The sequence below is a fragment of the Rhinoraja longicauda genome, chromosome 24 (genome assembly GCF_053455715.1).
Source record: "Rhinoraja longicauda isolate Sanriku21f chromosome 24, sRhiLon1.1, whole genome shotgun sequence".
Taxonomy (NCBI): Eukaryota; Metazoa; Chordata; class Chondrichthyes; order Rajiformes; family Arhynchobatidae; genus Rhinoraja; species Rhinoraja longicauda.
The window spans coordinates 6,038,854-6,054,104 of record NC_135976.1 but is presented as its reverse complement, the minus strand read 5'-3'; the positions used below and the strand labels follow the sequence as shown (position 1 = coordinate 6,054,104).

The window sequence follows — 15,251 nt, the reverse complement described above, 5'->3', positions numbered from 1 at the left end:
CAAAAACAGAACATCACAGATCACTTCTCACACTACCTTGGCCTTGATTTCCAATTGAGTTTTGCAGTATTTTTCTTTTCACTGCCACGTACAATGTAGGTACAAATTATGTTTGCTGTTGTTTGAGTCACTGTTGCTGCAGCGTGCAAGATTTGCATTGTATCTGTCCCGAGGGTCTTAAAACTCCCTTCATGTGCTTAGGGAATCCTTGTCCTCATTTCATGAGCAATCCACCCCTGTCCACTTCCCCCAAAGCAGTAGACTAGACACCAAGATGCTGGAGTAACTCAATGGGACAGGCAGCATCTCTGGAGAGAAGGACTTAGCAAAACAGACATGAACAAACCTGAGACTGCACATGCTTCTCAGCGCCAGACCCCTGACCATGGGGTTGGGGTCAGTGGTGTCCTTGCGCAGGGTGTTGATGGCCAGCAGCGCCAGGTTGGGCTTCAGGGCAGCGTAGGTGCACATGTACAGGTAGACCAGCTTCTTCTGCACCACGTCCACGGTGGCGCTGGCCTTCACCATCTCCATGAAGAGAGCGGAGACGTCCAGCCCTTGGCTCATGTAGCGGATCACCCTCAGCACCAGGTTCCTGTACCTCGCCTTGTCCGTCTGCAGCCCGGGGTTAGACAGGAGCCGCCGCAGCTCATTCACCGTGTCCTCGGACCCGTAGTAGGGCATGGCCGCCCGCGGTCACCGCAATGCCCGGCCCAGCACGGCACGGCCTCTGGTGGCGGGCGGGGCTGAGCCTGGCCTGGGGCAGGAGTGACTGTGACCGCCGCCCGGCCTCTGCTCTGGCCGCCGGGCTCAGACTGAGTGAGGGGAGCGGCCTTGCCCCAGGCAGCGACACTCCTCACCGCTGGACTCTCCCGGCCTTGTCACTCTGACAGGCCCTGGGCCCAGCCTGTGGTCGTCGGTCTGAGGAGCGGCCCACACCGCCGACTCTCCTCCCCCGCTGGATGTGGCGGCCGGTGGCCGGGCTGAGTGAGGGGAGCGGCCTTGCTCCAGGCAGCGACACTCCTCACCGCTGGACTCTCCCGCCGGGAGGCCTCAGCCTCGGCCTGTGGTTGCCTGTGGCCGCCGGGCTGAGTGAGGGGAGCGGCCCTGCCCCACCGACACTACTCACCGCTGGACCCTCCCGGCCTTGTCACTCTGACAGGCCCTGGGCCCAGCCTGTGGTCGCCGGGCTGAGTGAGGGGAGCGGCCTTGCTCCAGGCAGCGACACTCCTCACCGCTGAGAAGCCTCGGCCTCGGGTTGAGGGGACGCCCAGCCCGCAGACACTCCTCCCCGCAGGGCAGGGCAGGACACGCCCGGCCCGGTGCTCCCCTCACTCCACGGGCCTCCCCTCCGCTCCTCCTCTTCCTCACTGCGAGCACACACCCACTCCGGGCAGCATCTTGTGTCTGTCTTAGATTTAAACCATCATCTACACTGCCACTGCTTCCCTGCACCCGCCGATGAGCTGCCTGCCTGCCTGCCTGCCGGCTCAGTGAACAGCACAGACACGAGAGGGTCGACCCTCCAGAATGCTGCTGAGTTACTCCAGCATTTTGTGAATAAATACCTTCGACCCTCCAGTACTGCTCCTCTAGTATCTGGTGAACAGACTGCGAGTCGAGCAGATTGCTGAGAGTGAACAAGGCTCACTCACCCACTCACTCACTCACTCACCCACTCACTCACTCACCCACTCACTCACTCACCCACTCACTCACTCACTCACTCACTCACTCACTCACTCACTCACTCACTCACTCACCCACTCACTCACTCACTTACCCACTCACTCACTCACTCACCCACTCACTCACCCACTCACCCACTCACTCACTCACACTCACTCACTCACTCACTTACCCACTCACTCACTCATTCACCCACTCACTCACTCACTCACTTACCCACTCACCCACTCACTCACTCACTCACTCACTCACTCACTCACTCACTCACACCCAGCCGCCTGAAAGGAGATGGGACAAAACGTGGGGAAATCCACACTCAACACTATAAAAGTAAGATCATATTAGTTAACAATGTGTTTTGTTCCATCAGATTAGAGTATCACAAGGACACTGTAGATTTTATAACTGTAGTTGAAGAATGTTTTATGTGTAAAACTTAATGTTTAGCCAAACACAATCGGTACTTTTTAAGTGCCTTTAACTCAACAAACTCCAGCTTTCGTAACGGTGTAATGAATGGCATGTTAGAATTTAAATGATGACGACTGGAAGCTCAGAGTCACCCTGCTGAGTGGAGATGTCCTTCAAACCGGGTACCCAACATGTGTGTTTAGACTCCACAGTGCAGAAGAGACCATAACGTATCATGAGCCATGTGCTAAAGTGGGAAGTGCAAGCAAATAGTTATTTCACAATGAAATTCTGTCCCCAGGTGGTAGGAAGACAATAGGCAAAAGGGTAGGTGTTTCTTTACCTGTGGTTGCATGGAAAAACACAGTGATACATAGGGTGAATGGTGGAGATAGAAGTGGAAACCAGAAAGTCGTGGCGACAATAGTCACGTCAGAATACGGAAAGGTGAAGGATAAGTTATGTCTATTGGCAGAATCCTGTTGAATGTGATGGAAACTAATACGGGTGATTGTTGACTATGCAGGTTGGTGGGTCAAAAGTTGGCAACAAAAAGATGCCTAACTTGGCTTTCACTGGGAGTCCCAGATATTATGAATGTTGATAATAGAGTGATGCAGTTGAGCTCTCAGTCATCTATGGCTATGGGGAAGCCGTGGTGATGTATAAAGCACAACACCTGAGACAGCTTCAAAGGCACGTATATGGAAAACCTCATCAACAGAAAGGGATGGACAAGGAAGAGTGGAATGGAGCCCTTGCAGGAAGCAGGGTAGTAGCAGGGAGGTAGTGGTGATAATTGTGAGCTTCAATGGGCTTGCAATGAACGTTGGTTACAAACCAATGCCTAAGATTGAGGTAGGAATACCAAGATGGAGAATATACCGTATGATGATGAGAGCTGGGTGAAAACTGGCAGCAATGGTGAAAAAAGTGTCTATTCTTTAATTTGCATTTATCAGGGAATAGTTTGATCTCTTCAGAATTGAACTGAATCAGCTAGAGAGTGTATTATAAAAACATTTTCATCAGAAGAACTTTATCAGTTCAAGAAGGTGACTGGCCATTACCTTCTCTAGGGCAATTTAGAACAGGCAATAAATGCTGACTTCAGCAATGCCTAGATCCTAAAAATCTAATAAATAAAAAAGTGAAATGCCCTTTATCAATAGAACCATGGAAACACACAGCGAAGAAGCAGGGCCTTTGGCCGCTAATCCCAATAGGGCTTTTTCTGGTTGATTACCAGACGAGCGGAGTTCCGCAGGGGTTGGTGCTGGGGCGACTACTCTTCAGGTTGTTGATCAATGATTTGGATGAGGGAATTGAAGGCTTTGTGGCCAAGTTTGTGGATGATACGAAAATAGGTGGAGGGCCAGGTAGTGTAGAGAAAGCAGGGACTCTGCAGAAGGAGTTGGACAGGATGGGAGTCCGAGCAAAGTGGCAGATGGAATATAGTGTAGTAAAATGTGGAGTCATGCATTTTGGTAGTAGGAATAAAGATGTAGACTATTTTCCAAATGGGGAGAGGATTCAGAAATTGGAGGTACAAAGAGACTTGGGAGTGCTGGTGCAAGATTCCCAAAAAGTTAATTTGCAAGTGGAATCTGCAGTAAGGAAGGCAAATACAATGTTAGCATTTATTTTGAGAGAGCTAGAAGAAAAAAAAACAGGGATGTAATGCTGAGGCTTTATTAGGCACTGACCAGGCCGCATTTGGAGTAATGTGAGCATTTTGGGTCCCATATCTGAGGAAGAATATGCTGGCATTGGGGAGGGTTCAGAGGAGGTTTACAAGAATGATCCTGGGGATGATTGGGTTAATATATGATGAGCTTTTGATGGCACTGGGTCTGAACTCACTGGAGTTCAGAAGGATGAGGGGGGAACCTCACTGAAACTTATCGAGAAATGAAAGGCCAGGATAGAGTGGATGTGGAGAGGATGTTTCCACCAGAAGAGTCTAGACCCAGAGGGCATAGCCTCAGAATAAAAGGACGTACCTTGACAAAGGAGATGAGGAGGAATAATTTAGTTAGAGGGTGGTGAATCTGTGGAATTCTTTGCCACAGATGGCTGTGGAGGCCAAGTCAATGGATATTTTTAAGGCAGAGATAGATAGATTCTTGATTAGTATGGGTGTCTGGGGTTATGGGGAGAAAGCAGGAGAATGGGGTTAGGAGAGAGAGATAGATCAGCCATGATTGAATGGTGGAGTAGTTATTCACAAAATGCTAGAGTAACTCAGCAGGTCTGGCAGCATCTCAGGAGAGAAGGAATGGGTGACGTTTCGGGTCGAGACCCTTCTTCAGACTGATCAGTCCAGACCAGATCAGTCTGAAGAAGGGTCTCGACCCGAAACGTCGCCCATTCCTTCTCTCCTGAGATGCTGCCCGACCTGCTGAGTTACTCCAGCATTTTGTGAATAAATATCTTCGATTTGTACCAGCATCTGCAGTTATTTTCTTACACTGAATGGTGGAGTAGACTTGATGGGCCGAATGGCCTACTTCTGCTTCTATGACTTATGAACATCCACCAATATTCCTTCCTCTAGATTCATAATTTGTAACTCTTCAATCCTTTTGTCTCACACCTGTCCTTTGTCCAACCATCTGTTTATCAAAAAAAAACCTCCTCATCTGCATCAATCTATTATTTGCTCTGCTCAGCTGCCTCTCCTCTTATCCAGCTTTCGTGTGTCCCCCCTCCCCCCAAATCACTCTGAAGAAGGGTCCCAACCCATCCATGGTATCCAGAAATGCTGCCCTGTCCCGCTGAGTTACTCCAGCACTTTTGTCTTTTGATTCATATTTCTTTACCCAGAGCATCGGAAATCTAGAACCGGGGACATGGGTGTTGGGTAAGAGGGGAGAGATTTAGTAGGAACCTGAGGGGCAACTTTCTCACTGGTGGGTAAATGGAACACGCTGCCAGAGGAGGTAGTTGAGGCAGGAACAATAACAACATATAAAGACATTTGGACAGCTACATGGATAGGAAAGGTTTAAGAGGGCTCTGACCAAACTAGTGTAGATGAGGCATGGTGGGCCGAAGTGTCTGCTTCAGTGCTGTATCACTTATCTGCCTCTTAACCAAGGTTCATGAAAATAAGTCTGGTTGCCAGTTTATAAATTGTTGCCGCAAAACACTTCCCTCTGCTTAGGTTTAAATTGCTGCGTTGTGCTTGGTGCAGTGGGGCATGACTGTCCCAGCTCAGATGCATGGTTGAAGCGCTGGAGATGCCCGTTCAGCAACAGACGCCTGCGGGATCTGCAAGCGTTAGGTGCAAGCGGCTGCTGCTGCTGCTGAATACGATGCATGAGGATGTGAGAGTTCAGACTATCTCTGCACCACCTCCTCCTCCGCAGTGGGTTTCCGGCCAGCCGACGACAACCCCTTCATCCGCGCCATTCTCCTGCGCAGTCACAGCGCCTTTCTGCCCATCGCCGTGTGCTATCTCAGCGCTCCGGGGGCGAGGGGACTATCTGAGCCACGCTGAGGTGAGCGACCCGCGGGAGAGTGGGTGTGTGAACGGGATAGCATAGAACTAGTGTGAATGGGTCGACGTGGACTCTTTGGAGCGAAGGACTTGTTTTCATGCTGTATCAATCAGTTCTAATTTTTTTTTTAAAAATCAGTTCAAATGAAGAATATTTATTAACCCATTTGCTTTCACTTTTAAGATTCAACCACATTGTTAGTTAGGGCAGCAGGAAATAGTCTGGGAACTATAAGCCAGTGAGCTTAACATCTGTAGTTGGGAAGTTCAGGAATGGATGAACAATAAATGCCAGATTCACCAGCACTGATCCAATTCCAGGAAATGGATCTCAAAAATTCTTTCTTAAATGCCAACTACTCCCTTCCCACTGTTGGGTACACCTTCCTCAGATTCCTTCATTTAACAATTGTCAAAGAAGCCCATGACATTCAAATCAAAGTCATTCCCCTTCCCCCTTCAAACAGCCTGGGATAGACAATAGACATGCAGGAGTAGGCCATTCCGCCCTTTGAGCCAGCACCGCCATTCACTGAGATCATGGCTGATCATCCACAATCAGTACCCCGTTCCTGCCTTCTCTCCATATCCCTTGACTCCGCTATCTTTAAGAGCTCTATCTAACTCTCTCTTGAAAGCATCCAGAGAATTGTGCTTCACTGCCTTCTGGGGCAGAGAATTCCACAGATTCACAACTCTCTTTGTGAAAAGGTTTTTCCTCACCTCCGTTCTAAATGGCCTATCTCTTATTCTTGAACTGTGGCCCCTGGTTCTGGACTCCCCAACACCGGGAACATGTTTCCTGCTTCTAGCGTATCCAATCCCTTAATAATCTTACATGTTTCAATAAGATCCCCTCTCATCCTTCTAAATTCCAGATGTGCAGGAAAGAACTGTTGTGTCTATCCAGGATATAGGATCTCCATTATTATCCTTATAGGAAAGATATTGTCAAGCATGAAAGGGTTCAGGGAAGATTTATGAGGATGTTGCCAGGACTAGAGGGTCTGAGCTATAGGGAGAGGTTGAGCAGGCTGGGTCTCTATTCCTTGGAGTGCAGGAGGACGAGAGGTGATCTTATGGAGGTGTATAAAATCAGGAGAGGAATAGATTGGGTAGATGCACAGAGTCTCTTGCGCAGAGTAGGGGAATCAAGGACCAGAGAACGTAGGTTCAAGGTGGATGGGAAAAGATTTAAAATGATTCCGAGGGGTGACTTTTTCACACAAAGGGTGTTGGGTGTATGGAACAAGCTGCCAAAGGAGGTAGTTGAAGCTGGGACTATCCCAACTTTTAAGAAACAGTTAGACAGGTACATGGATAGGACAGGTTTGGAGGGATATGGACCATGCGCAGGCAGGTGGGTCTAGTGCAGCTAGGGCATGTTGGCTGGTGAGGGCAAGTTAGGCCAAAGGGCCTGTTTCCACACTATCATTCTAAGACTATTATCATAAGGTCATGTGATAGGAGCAGAATTAGGCAAATTGGCCCGTCAAGTCTGCTCCGCCATTCAATTATAGCTGATCTATCTCTCTCTCTCCTAACCCCATTCTCCTGCCGTCTCCCCATAACCCCTGACACCCACATATTATATGCAACCAAAGTGGTTTCAAACAGAGCCCTGTGTGTATTCAATCTGCACCACAGCAAAAGCTGATAAGATGCAACTTGCTTTTTGAGTTCAACAAGAACCCCCCAAAAAAATGAAATAAATATTATTGAATTATCACGGTGTCAACAATCCAGTGTTTATATTGTTTAATTTGATGCTTTGAGTTAATCAACTTGTCCTTGATTTTAGGGGATGGCTGAACTGGCAAGTGAATTTGACAGAAGCGTTGAGATTGAAATCACCAACCACAGTGAGAATCAATTCTTAACCACACCTGCGTAAGTGCTCAAAGGTGGTATTACATGCTCCAGTAAAGGAGGGGTCAGGGATTTCTTACTCTTCCAAAGCTGTGGCTGCCAAATGACACAACTGTATGGCTACCTGAGCTGCACAGCATGGTTTGGAACAGTGATGGAAATGGGTTTTAGGAACTAGGGGTACTCTAAGGTCTGTGAGGCTGAGGTTGGGAAGGAAGGGGGGGGGGGATTTTTTTAATGTGCGGTCATACCCATGTAAGAGTACAAGAATGCATAACTTGTTTATTGTGTATTATATGTCATAGCTGCTCTCTCTCTCTCTCTCTCTCTCTCTCTCTCTCTCTCTCTCTCTCTCTCTCTCTCTCTCTCTCTCTCTCTCTCTCTCTCTCTCTCTCTCTCTCTCTCTCTCTCTCTCTCTCTCTCTCCCTCCCTCCCTCCCTCCCTCCCTCCCTCCCTCCCTCCCTCCCTCCCTCCCTCCCTCCCTCCCTCCCTCCCTCCCTCCCTCCCTCTCTCTCTCTCTCTCCCTTCCCCCCCCTCCCCCTCTCTCTCTCTCTCTCTCTCCCCCTCCCTCCCTCTCTCCCTCTCTCTCTCACAAAATGTTCCATAATGGTATATAATCTGCATTTTTTTCTGTCACCTCCTCTTTCTTTCTGTATGCCGTTTCTTCAGCACGCCTTCTGCCACTAAGAAGCCACGTCCTCACATATTCTTCGGGGTTGAATTTTGACAGAGGAGGTCCCACCAACTTAACAAATAGAAGAGTTCAGAAATGATCAGTTTGAAGTCTTGCACGTTGTGGTGACATGCAGAAATTCATGCCACTGAAGCTTCTTTCACATTCTGCTGTTGATACCGGAATTGTATTTACAGCCGTTACCAGCTACTGAAAATCTGCAGAAACTATCCTCCCTTTAGATTCCTTGAATTCTCTGAAGGCTCTGACACAAAGCCGACCGTTGAAGCCAAATTGTTCTGCCATTTCTTCTTCATCATTATCCCCAAACGTAAAAAGTGAATCTTCTGGGATATTGTTAATATCTAAATATTTCGACTTGTTAATTAACTTTTTACATTTATCATTGGAAGCTGTTGTAGATTCAAGCAGCCTGGATTTCATATTATTGACCAAACTCCTCAAAAACTGTTGTCTATGTATAGTAGGTACTTTACCATCTCTCAAATTTATTCCATTAAATATCATCTGGCTTGTTGCTTTCTCCACTTGAGTATAAAATTTTCCTGGCTTCTCTATTTGACATTCAAGAATCTTGATAGTTCGTTTAATTTCCTCATGTGCTTTACTAAGTGTACAATTTCGGTTCTGCAGTTCAAGTGACAGTTCAGACAACTCTAGCAAACTGTCCATCAACAAGCCCAAATTATTTACAAAAGCTGATGACTTTTTTCAGCCCCTCGTACTTTGCTCTCTCTGCACTAGATCTTGAAGCATCACAGCGTGCTTTTCCAAAATGCTCCCAAATAACTTTATAAGACTGCCACATTGCCTTTACAGTTCGGTAAGACGAAGCAACCCATCTCACACTGAAAACACGACCAATTTTCAACAGTTGACAGTGAAGAGCCTCAGCACATGCAGTTAACTCATCCTGATTCTTCGGAGACCTATGATATAAGGAATACAATTTATCACAAAATATCCGAAAATGATTCGAACCTGCAACTTCATTTATAGCATCACCTACACTGAGTTCAAGCCTGTGACTGGCACAGTGCCAAACAGTTGCATTAGGGAAATCTTCAAGAAATAGTTTTGCAGCCCCTGCATTTCGTTCTAACATTACTGATGCACCATCAGTTACAAGTGATATCACATTTTCTTTTAGGTACTGTATTGAAAAACCACCTCTTTGTAAGCAACTTGGAAGCCCATCATATATAGATTTTGCATTTGCACCAAGTTTCATATGTTCTAAGTCAAAATAGAATGAAATAGGTTGGGAAGATTCACCAACTGCTGCTCTCAAGCAGACTACTAGAACAGTTTTCCCATTAATAGTAGTAGATTCATCAATCATAATAGACATTTTAGATTGTTTTGAAATTATATTTTCCACCACTGTCTTTTGCATCAGTTCCCTATGTGGTGAGAAACATCTGCACATGACTTACGAGAGTGTAGAACGTACCCTAAGTCGATGCCGTTTCTTTCTTGCAGTTTAATATCAGAAGACATATCTGTGTAGGGCCTACCTTTGTGTACAATATTATAGACAGTTCTAAAAACTCGACCTGCTTTTGCTTCGTCCATTTCTTGTGTCCAACAGTCTGGAAGATCACATTTTTCAATATCTTTTGAAATGTCTTCACATGCAGCATCAGGCGAAACAACTGCATCAGTCACATGCCGCATCTTCACATGCAGCATCAGGCGAAACAGCTGCATCAGTTACATTATCATTTTCAAGTAATTTTGCCTTCTTTTCTGGCTGTGTTTTCATTATCATTTATTTCTTCATCGATCTGAAGACGCTGTCTTTTAAAGTATCTCAGTATGCTCATTTTCACAGGGGTGCACAAATCTGAAATTTATAGATATTTGACAGTGATATATAATAAAATTTGATAGTGATATATGATAAAATATTTCCACTTGCACTATTGTTTTGCTAAATAAAACCACCCACAATAAAATATTCACCACTCACGATTTGGGCTGGAAAAAAATATTGGTACTACTTATTTAATTTTCTCCCCATCCATCATAATTTAACTGAAACAACTGAGGCACACAGAGGCACAGCGGAAGAGCGGCAAATAAAATAACATGGAATAATAAAATAACGTGACTTTACCTGAGCCCGTGCTCGCGGTCCAGTAGCCCTGACAGTGAGTTTAAGAAATTCTCCCTTGAATTTTATTCAAAGGAACGCGGTGTCATTAATACATGGTCAAAACACAATTACATTTACTGAGGAATGTGGATCGATGTATTGATGACACATTGTATAACTACTACCTGTTAACTACTGGCTGTTAACAAGTGCTAACAGTGGCAGTTAACAAATCGTTTTCGTCTGAGTTGAATAAAGTGATAAACGACTCGAATCTTTCTGCAGTACTCATTAAACCCGAGCTGGAAATTGAAAACTAGGGTAAGGCCGTCCCCCTGTGTACCCCCCCCATTTCCATCACTGGTTTGGAAACAGCTCCATCCAAGACCACAAGAAATTGCAGAGAGTTTAGTTTAGAGATACAGCGCGGAAACAGGCTCTTCGGCCAACCGAGTCCGCGCCGACCAGCGATCCCTGCACGTTAACGCTACCCCACACACACTAGGGACAGTTTACACTTATTCCAAGCCAATTAACCTACAAACCTGTACATCTTTGGAGTGTGGGAGGAAACCGAAGATCTTGGAGAAAACCCACGCGGTCATTGGGAGAACGTACAAACTCCGTACAGACAGCACCCGTACTCGAATCGAACCCGGGTCTCCGGCGCTGCAAGCGCTGTAAGGCAGCAACTCTACTGCTGCGCCACCGTGTCGCACATATAGCACAGTGGACATAGCGCAGATCATCATGCAAACCAACCTCCCTTCCATTGACTCCATCCACACTGCCACAAGGCCGCCAGCATAATCAAGGACCAGTTTTACCCTGGTCATGGCCTCTTCTCCCCTCACCCATCAGGCAAGAGGTACAGAAGTTTGAAAACGCATATCTCTAGATTCAGGAACAATTTCTTCCCAGCTGTTATCAGGCAACTGAACGGTCCTCTCATCGGCTAGAGTACGGTCCTGACCTCCCATCTACCTCGTAGAAGACCTTTGAACTATCTTAGATGGACTTCATCGTGCACTAAATGTTATACCTTTTTCCATTATCTGTCACGGTGAATGGCTTGATTGCATTTATTATAGTCTTTTCTTTGACTACAAAAGCTTTTCACTGTACCTCTGTACAAGTTGCAATAATAAACTAAACTGAACAGTGCCAGGTTTTTGGCTTCTGTCTGTGTGGAGTCTGCATGTTCTTCCTGTGACTGCGGTTCCCCTCTGCATCATAAAGATGTACAAATCGGCAGGTTAATTGGCCACTGTAATTGAGCCCAGTGAAAGTCCTTAGTTAATGTAGGATTAGTGTAAATGTGTTGTTGATGGTTGGACCGAGGGCTTGTTTTTGTGCTATATCGATGATCTGTAAAACAAGATAAGATGCCCAGGAGGTTTAAATTGGTTCCTATGGAGGCTAAACACAAGCGGAAGACCGGTCGGATTGATTGGCCTGTTTATAGCTCTACGTTCCACACAATGTTATTCCAATTCAAGAAAATAAAACTTTGTTTGCAAATATTTTAAGAAAGGCTAGTAACCAGTCTAAAATAAACCAGGCAGATACTTTGAGAGAAGTGGAAGCAAGGAACTGCGGGTTCTGGTTTACAAAAGAAGGACACAAAGTGTTGGAGTAACTCAGGCAGCATCTCGGGAGAACATGGATAGCTGACGTTTTGGGTTGGGACCCTTCTTCAGACGGATTCTGTAGAGCAGGAAAGCAGCAGGAATCTCAGATGGGGAGCAGTGGGAGGTGGTTTGACAGGCCGTGGCTGACAAGAAAAGTCAAGGGCAGTATAAAGCTAAAAGGGAAGGCATATAACATTGCAAAGATTAGTGGGAAGCCAGAGGTTTGGGAAGCGTTTAAAGATCAACAGAAGGTAACTAAAAAGGCAATATGGGGAGAAAAGATGAAATACGAAGGTGAGCTAGCGAATAATATAAAAGAGGATAGCAAGAGTTTCTTCAGTTATATAAAGAGTGAGAAAGAGGCAAGAGTGGACGTTGAACTACTGGAAAATAATGCAGGAGAAGTGATAATGGGGAATAAAGAAATGGCAGAGGAGTTGAATAATTTTTTTGAATCAGTCTTCACAGTGGAAGACACCAGCAACGTGCCTGAAATTCAAGCGAGTCAGGGGGTGGAAGTTAGTGGAATGGCTATTACTAGGGAACACGTGCTTGGGAAGCTGAAAGGGCTGAAGGTGGATAAGCCACCTGGGCCAGATGGACTGCACCCTAGGGTTCTGAAAGAGGTGGCTTTAGAGAGTGTGGCGGCATTGTTAGTGATATTTCAAGAATCACTAGCAGTTTCAGATGATTTGAAAATTGCCAATATTACCCTGATGCACAAGAAGGGAGCAGAGCAGAATAGTGGGAACTATAGGCAGGTTAGTCTGACTTCGGTGATTGGTAAGCTTTTAGAATCCATTATAAAGGATAAGGTTATGGAGTATTTAGAAGTTCACGATAAAATAGGCCAAAGTCAGCATGGCTTTGTGAGGGGGAGGTCTTGCCTGGACAAATTTGCTGGAATTCTTTGAAGAAGTAAATAGCAGGATAGACAAAGGAGTCCGTAGATGTTGTTTATCTAGATTTTCAGAAAGCCTTTGATAAGGTGCCACACGGGAGGCTGTTTAGGAAGATGAGAGCCCACGATATCGAAGGGCAGGTACTAGCATGGATATCAGGTTGGCTGAATGGCAGAAGGCAAAGAGTGGCAAAAAAGGGGGCTTTTTCTGGTTGGCTGCCACTGACTAGTGGTGTTCCGCAGGGCTTGGTGCTGGGACCCTACTCTTCACGTTCTTGATCAATGATTTGGATGAAGGAATTGAAGGCTTTGTAGCCAAGTTTGTGGATGATATGAAAATGGGTGGAGGAGCAGGTAGTGTAGGGAAAACAGAGAGGGCTTGTATTTTGAGAGGGCTTGTATACAAAAACAGGGATGTAATGCTGAGGCTCTATAAGGCGCTGGTCAGGCCGCATTTGGAATATTGTGAGCAATTTTGGGCACCATATCTGAGGAAGGATGTGCTGGCTCCAGAGAGGGTCCACAGGAGGTTTACAAGAATGATCCCAGGAATGAGTGGGTTAACATAATATTTGACAGCACTGGGCCTATACTCGCTGGATTTTAGACAAATGAGGGTGGAGCTCATTGAAACGTACAGTGAAAGGCTTGGACAGAGTGGATGTGCAGAGGATGTTTCCACTCGTGGTAGCGTCTCGGACTAGAGGTCATAACCTCAGAATTAAAGAACATTCTTTTAGGAAGGAGATGAGGAGGAATTTCTCCACTCAGAGGGTGGTGAATCTGTGGATTTCTTTGCCACAGAAGGCTGTGGAGGCAAAGTCAGTGGATATATTTAAGGCAGACATAGAGAGATTCTTGATTAGTATGGGTGTTAGAGGTTATGGGGAGAAGGCAGGAGAATAAAATTAGGAGGGAGAGATAAATCAGCCATGATTGAATGGCAGAGTAGACGATAGGCCAAATGGCCTAATTCTGCTCCTATCACATGATCTTATGAAATCTGTTGGAGAGAGGAAAACTTCTTTAATGTAGGCATACCTTGAGATAATGCAGTAGAAGTGTAAAATGTAGATACTTTGACATGAACGTGCGAGGACAAAAATCCAAGATGGTGCTGGAGAATGGAGATCCTTTCTTTGAGGTTTGGCCCCAGAAGAGGATCTGCTATCATCCATTACAATTATTCCACTCTTTTAAATGTTTATTTCAACAGCAGATCCAACTTCAATGTTAGTGTAAGAAAATAACTGCAGAAGGTACAAATCGAAGGTTTTTATTCACAAAATGCTGGAGTAACTCAGCAGGTCAGGCAGCATCTCAAGAGAGAAGGAATAGGTGACGTTTCGGGTCGAGACCCTTCCTCAGATTGAGGAAGGGTCTCGACCCGAAACGTCACCCATTCCTTCTCTTCTGAGATGCTGCCTGACCTGCTGAGTTACTCCAGCATTTTGTGAATAAACAACTTCAATGTTATATCTTCACAAATGTTGTACTCTGTAACCATCATCTGTGCACTGTGGGCAGTTAGATTGTATTCATGTATAGTCTTTTCTGTGACTGGATAGCACACAAACAAAACCTTTCGCTCTTCATTGGTGCGCGTGACAATAATAATAAAACTAAACTAAACCAGGTCATTAGCAGATTGTTATGAATGAATTTGTACAATTCACCTTCTATTTACCCTTTTGTTTGTCGGAACGATTCTTTCTTGAGTCGGAAACCCAAGAACATGATTTTGGATCCTGAGATGAACTCATCCTAAATGCACTTCTTTTAATTTTGTTTTACAGGACTTACATTTACAGTGGTTACATCGCCAGCTTACCGACTCCCTTGATTAACCCTGGGAAAAAAGGGAATGCTATCTTTACTCGGACTGCCAGTACAGCTCGAGGCAGTGTTGGGGTACTTACCTACACATTTGGTCGTACCCAGATCTCAATGCTTTTCTCCAATCCGTATGATTACAACTTGTACCCAATTGTTTTTGCATTGTACATCCCTCCTTTACCTGAACTAACAGATGAAAACCTATACTACAGGATGTATTTTGAGCTGTCACCATCTGAATCCTTCGCTAAAGCTGAACTGAGCTCTGGCACTCAAAAGATTTCAGTTACTGGAGGTAATCTGGTAATTTCAGCTACTGTTAAAAAAATGGAGAATGCCCTCATTGATGTAGTTATCACAGATGTTTTTTCAGGCTAGTAAAGTCTGAATTAGATTCTTCAGTGATTAATGTTATCTTCTGATTCAGATTTTTTAATGATGAATATGTTATGCTTTAGATAATTTTGAGCTAAAGTTTCACTTTGGTTATTAGAAATTTAAATTCATATTGAAATACTTAACTGGATAGGTAACGTGTATGGTGGTATCACTTTAAGAATTGTTTTATTCACAAAATGCTGGAGTAACTCAGCAGGTCAGGCAGCATCTCGGGAGAGAAG

At 45.4% G+C, this 15,251-nt stretch overlaps 2 protein-coding genes across 2 annotated transcripts in view; one reads left to right on the top strand and one right to left on the bottom strand.

Moving 5' to 3' along the window:
• ap4b1 (adaptor related protein complex 4 subunit beta 1) overlaps nucleotides 1-1,630 on the bottom strand; it is a 20,301-nt gene extending 18,671 nt beyond the window's left edge. Inside the window, exon 1 of the mRNA XM_078420581.1 lies at nucleotides 347-1,630. Within this exon, the coding sequence (XP_078276707.1) occupies nucleotides 347-684 (338 nt within the window). The 5' untranslated portion in view covers nucleotides 685-1,630. The remainder of the gene's footprint in view (nucleotides 1-346) is intronic.
• On the top strand, nucleotides 856-15,251 carry LOC144605399 (uncharacterized). The gene is made up of 3 exons (XM_078420582.1): nucleotides 856-2,019; nucleotides 7,404-7,492; nucleotides 14,592-15,251. The coding sequence occupies exons 1-3, from the start codon at nucleotides 1,978-1,980 to the stop codon at nucleotides 15,007-15,009; spliced, it is 549 nt and encodes a 182-aa protein (XP_078276708.1). The 5' UTR covers nucleotides 856-1,977; the 3' UTR covers nucleotides 15,010-15,251.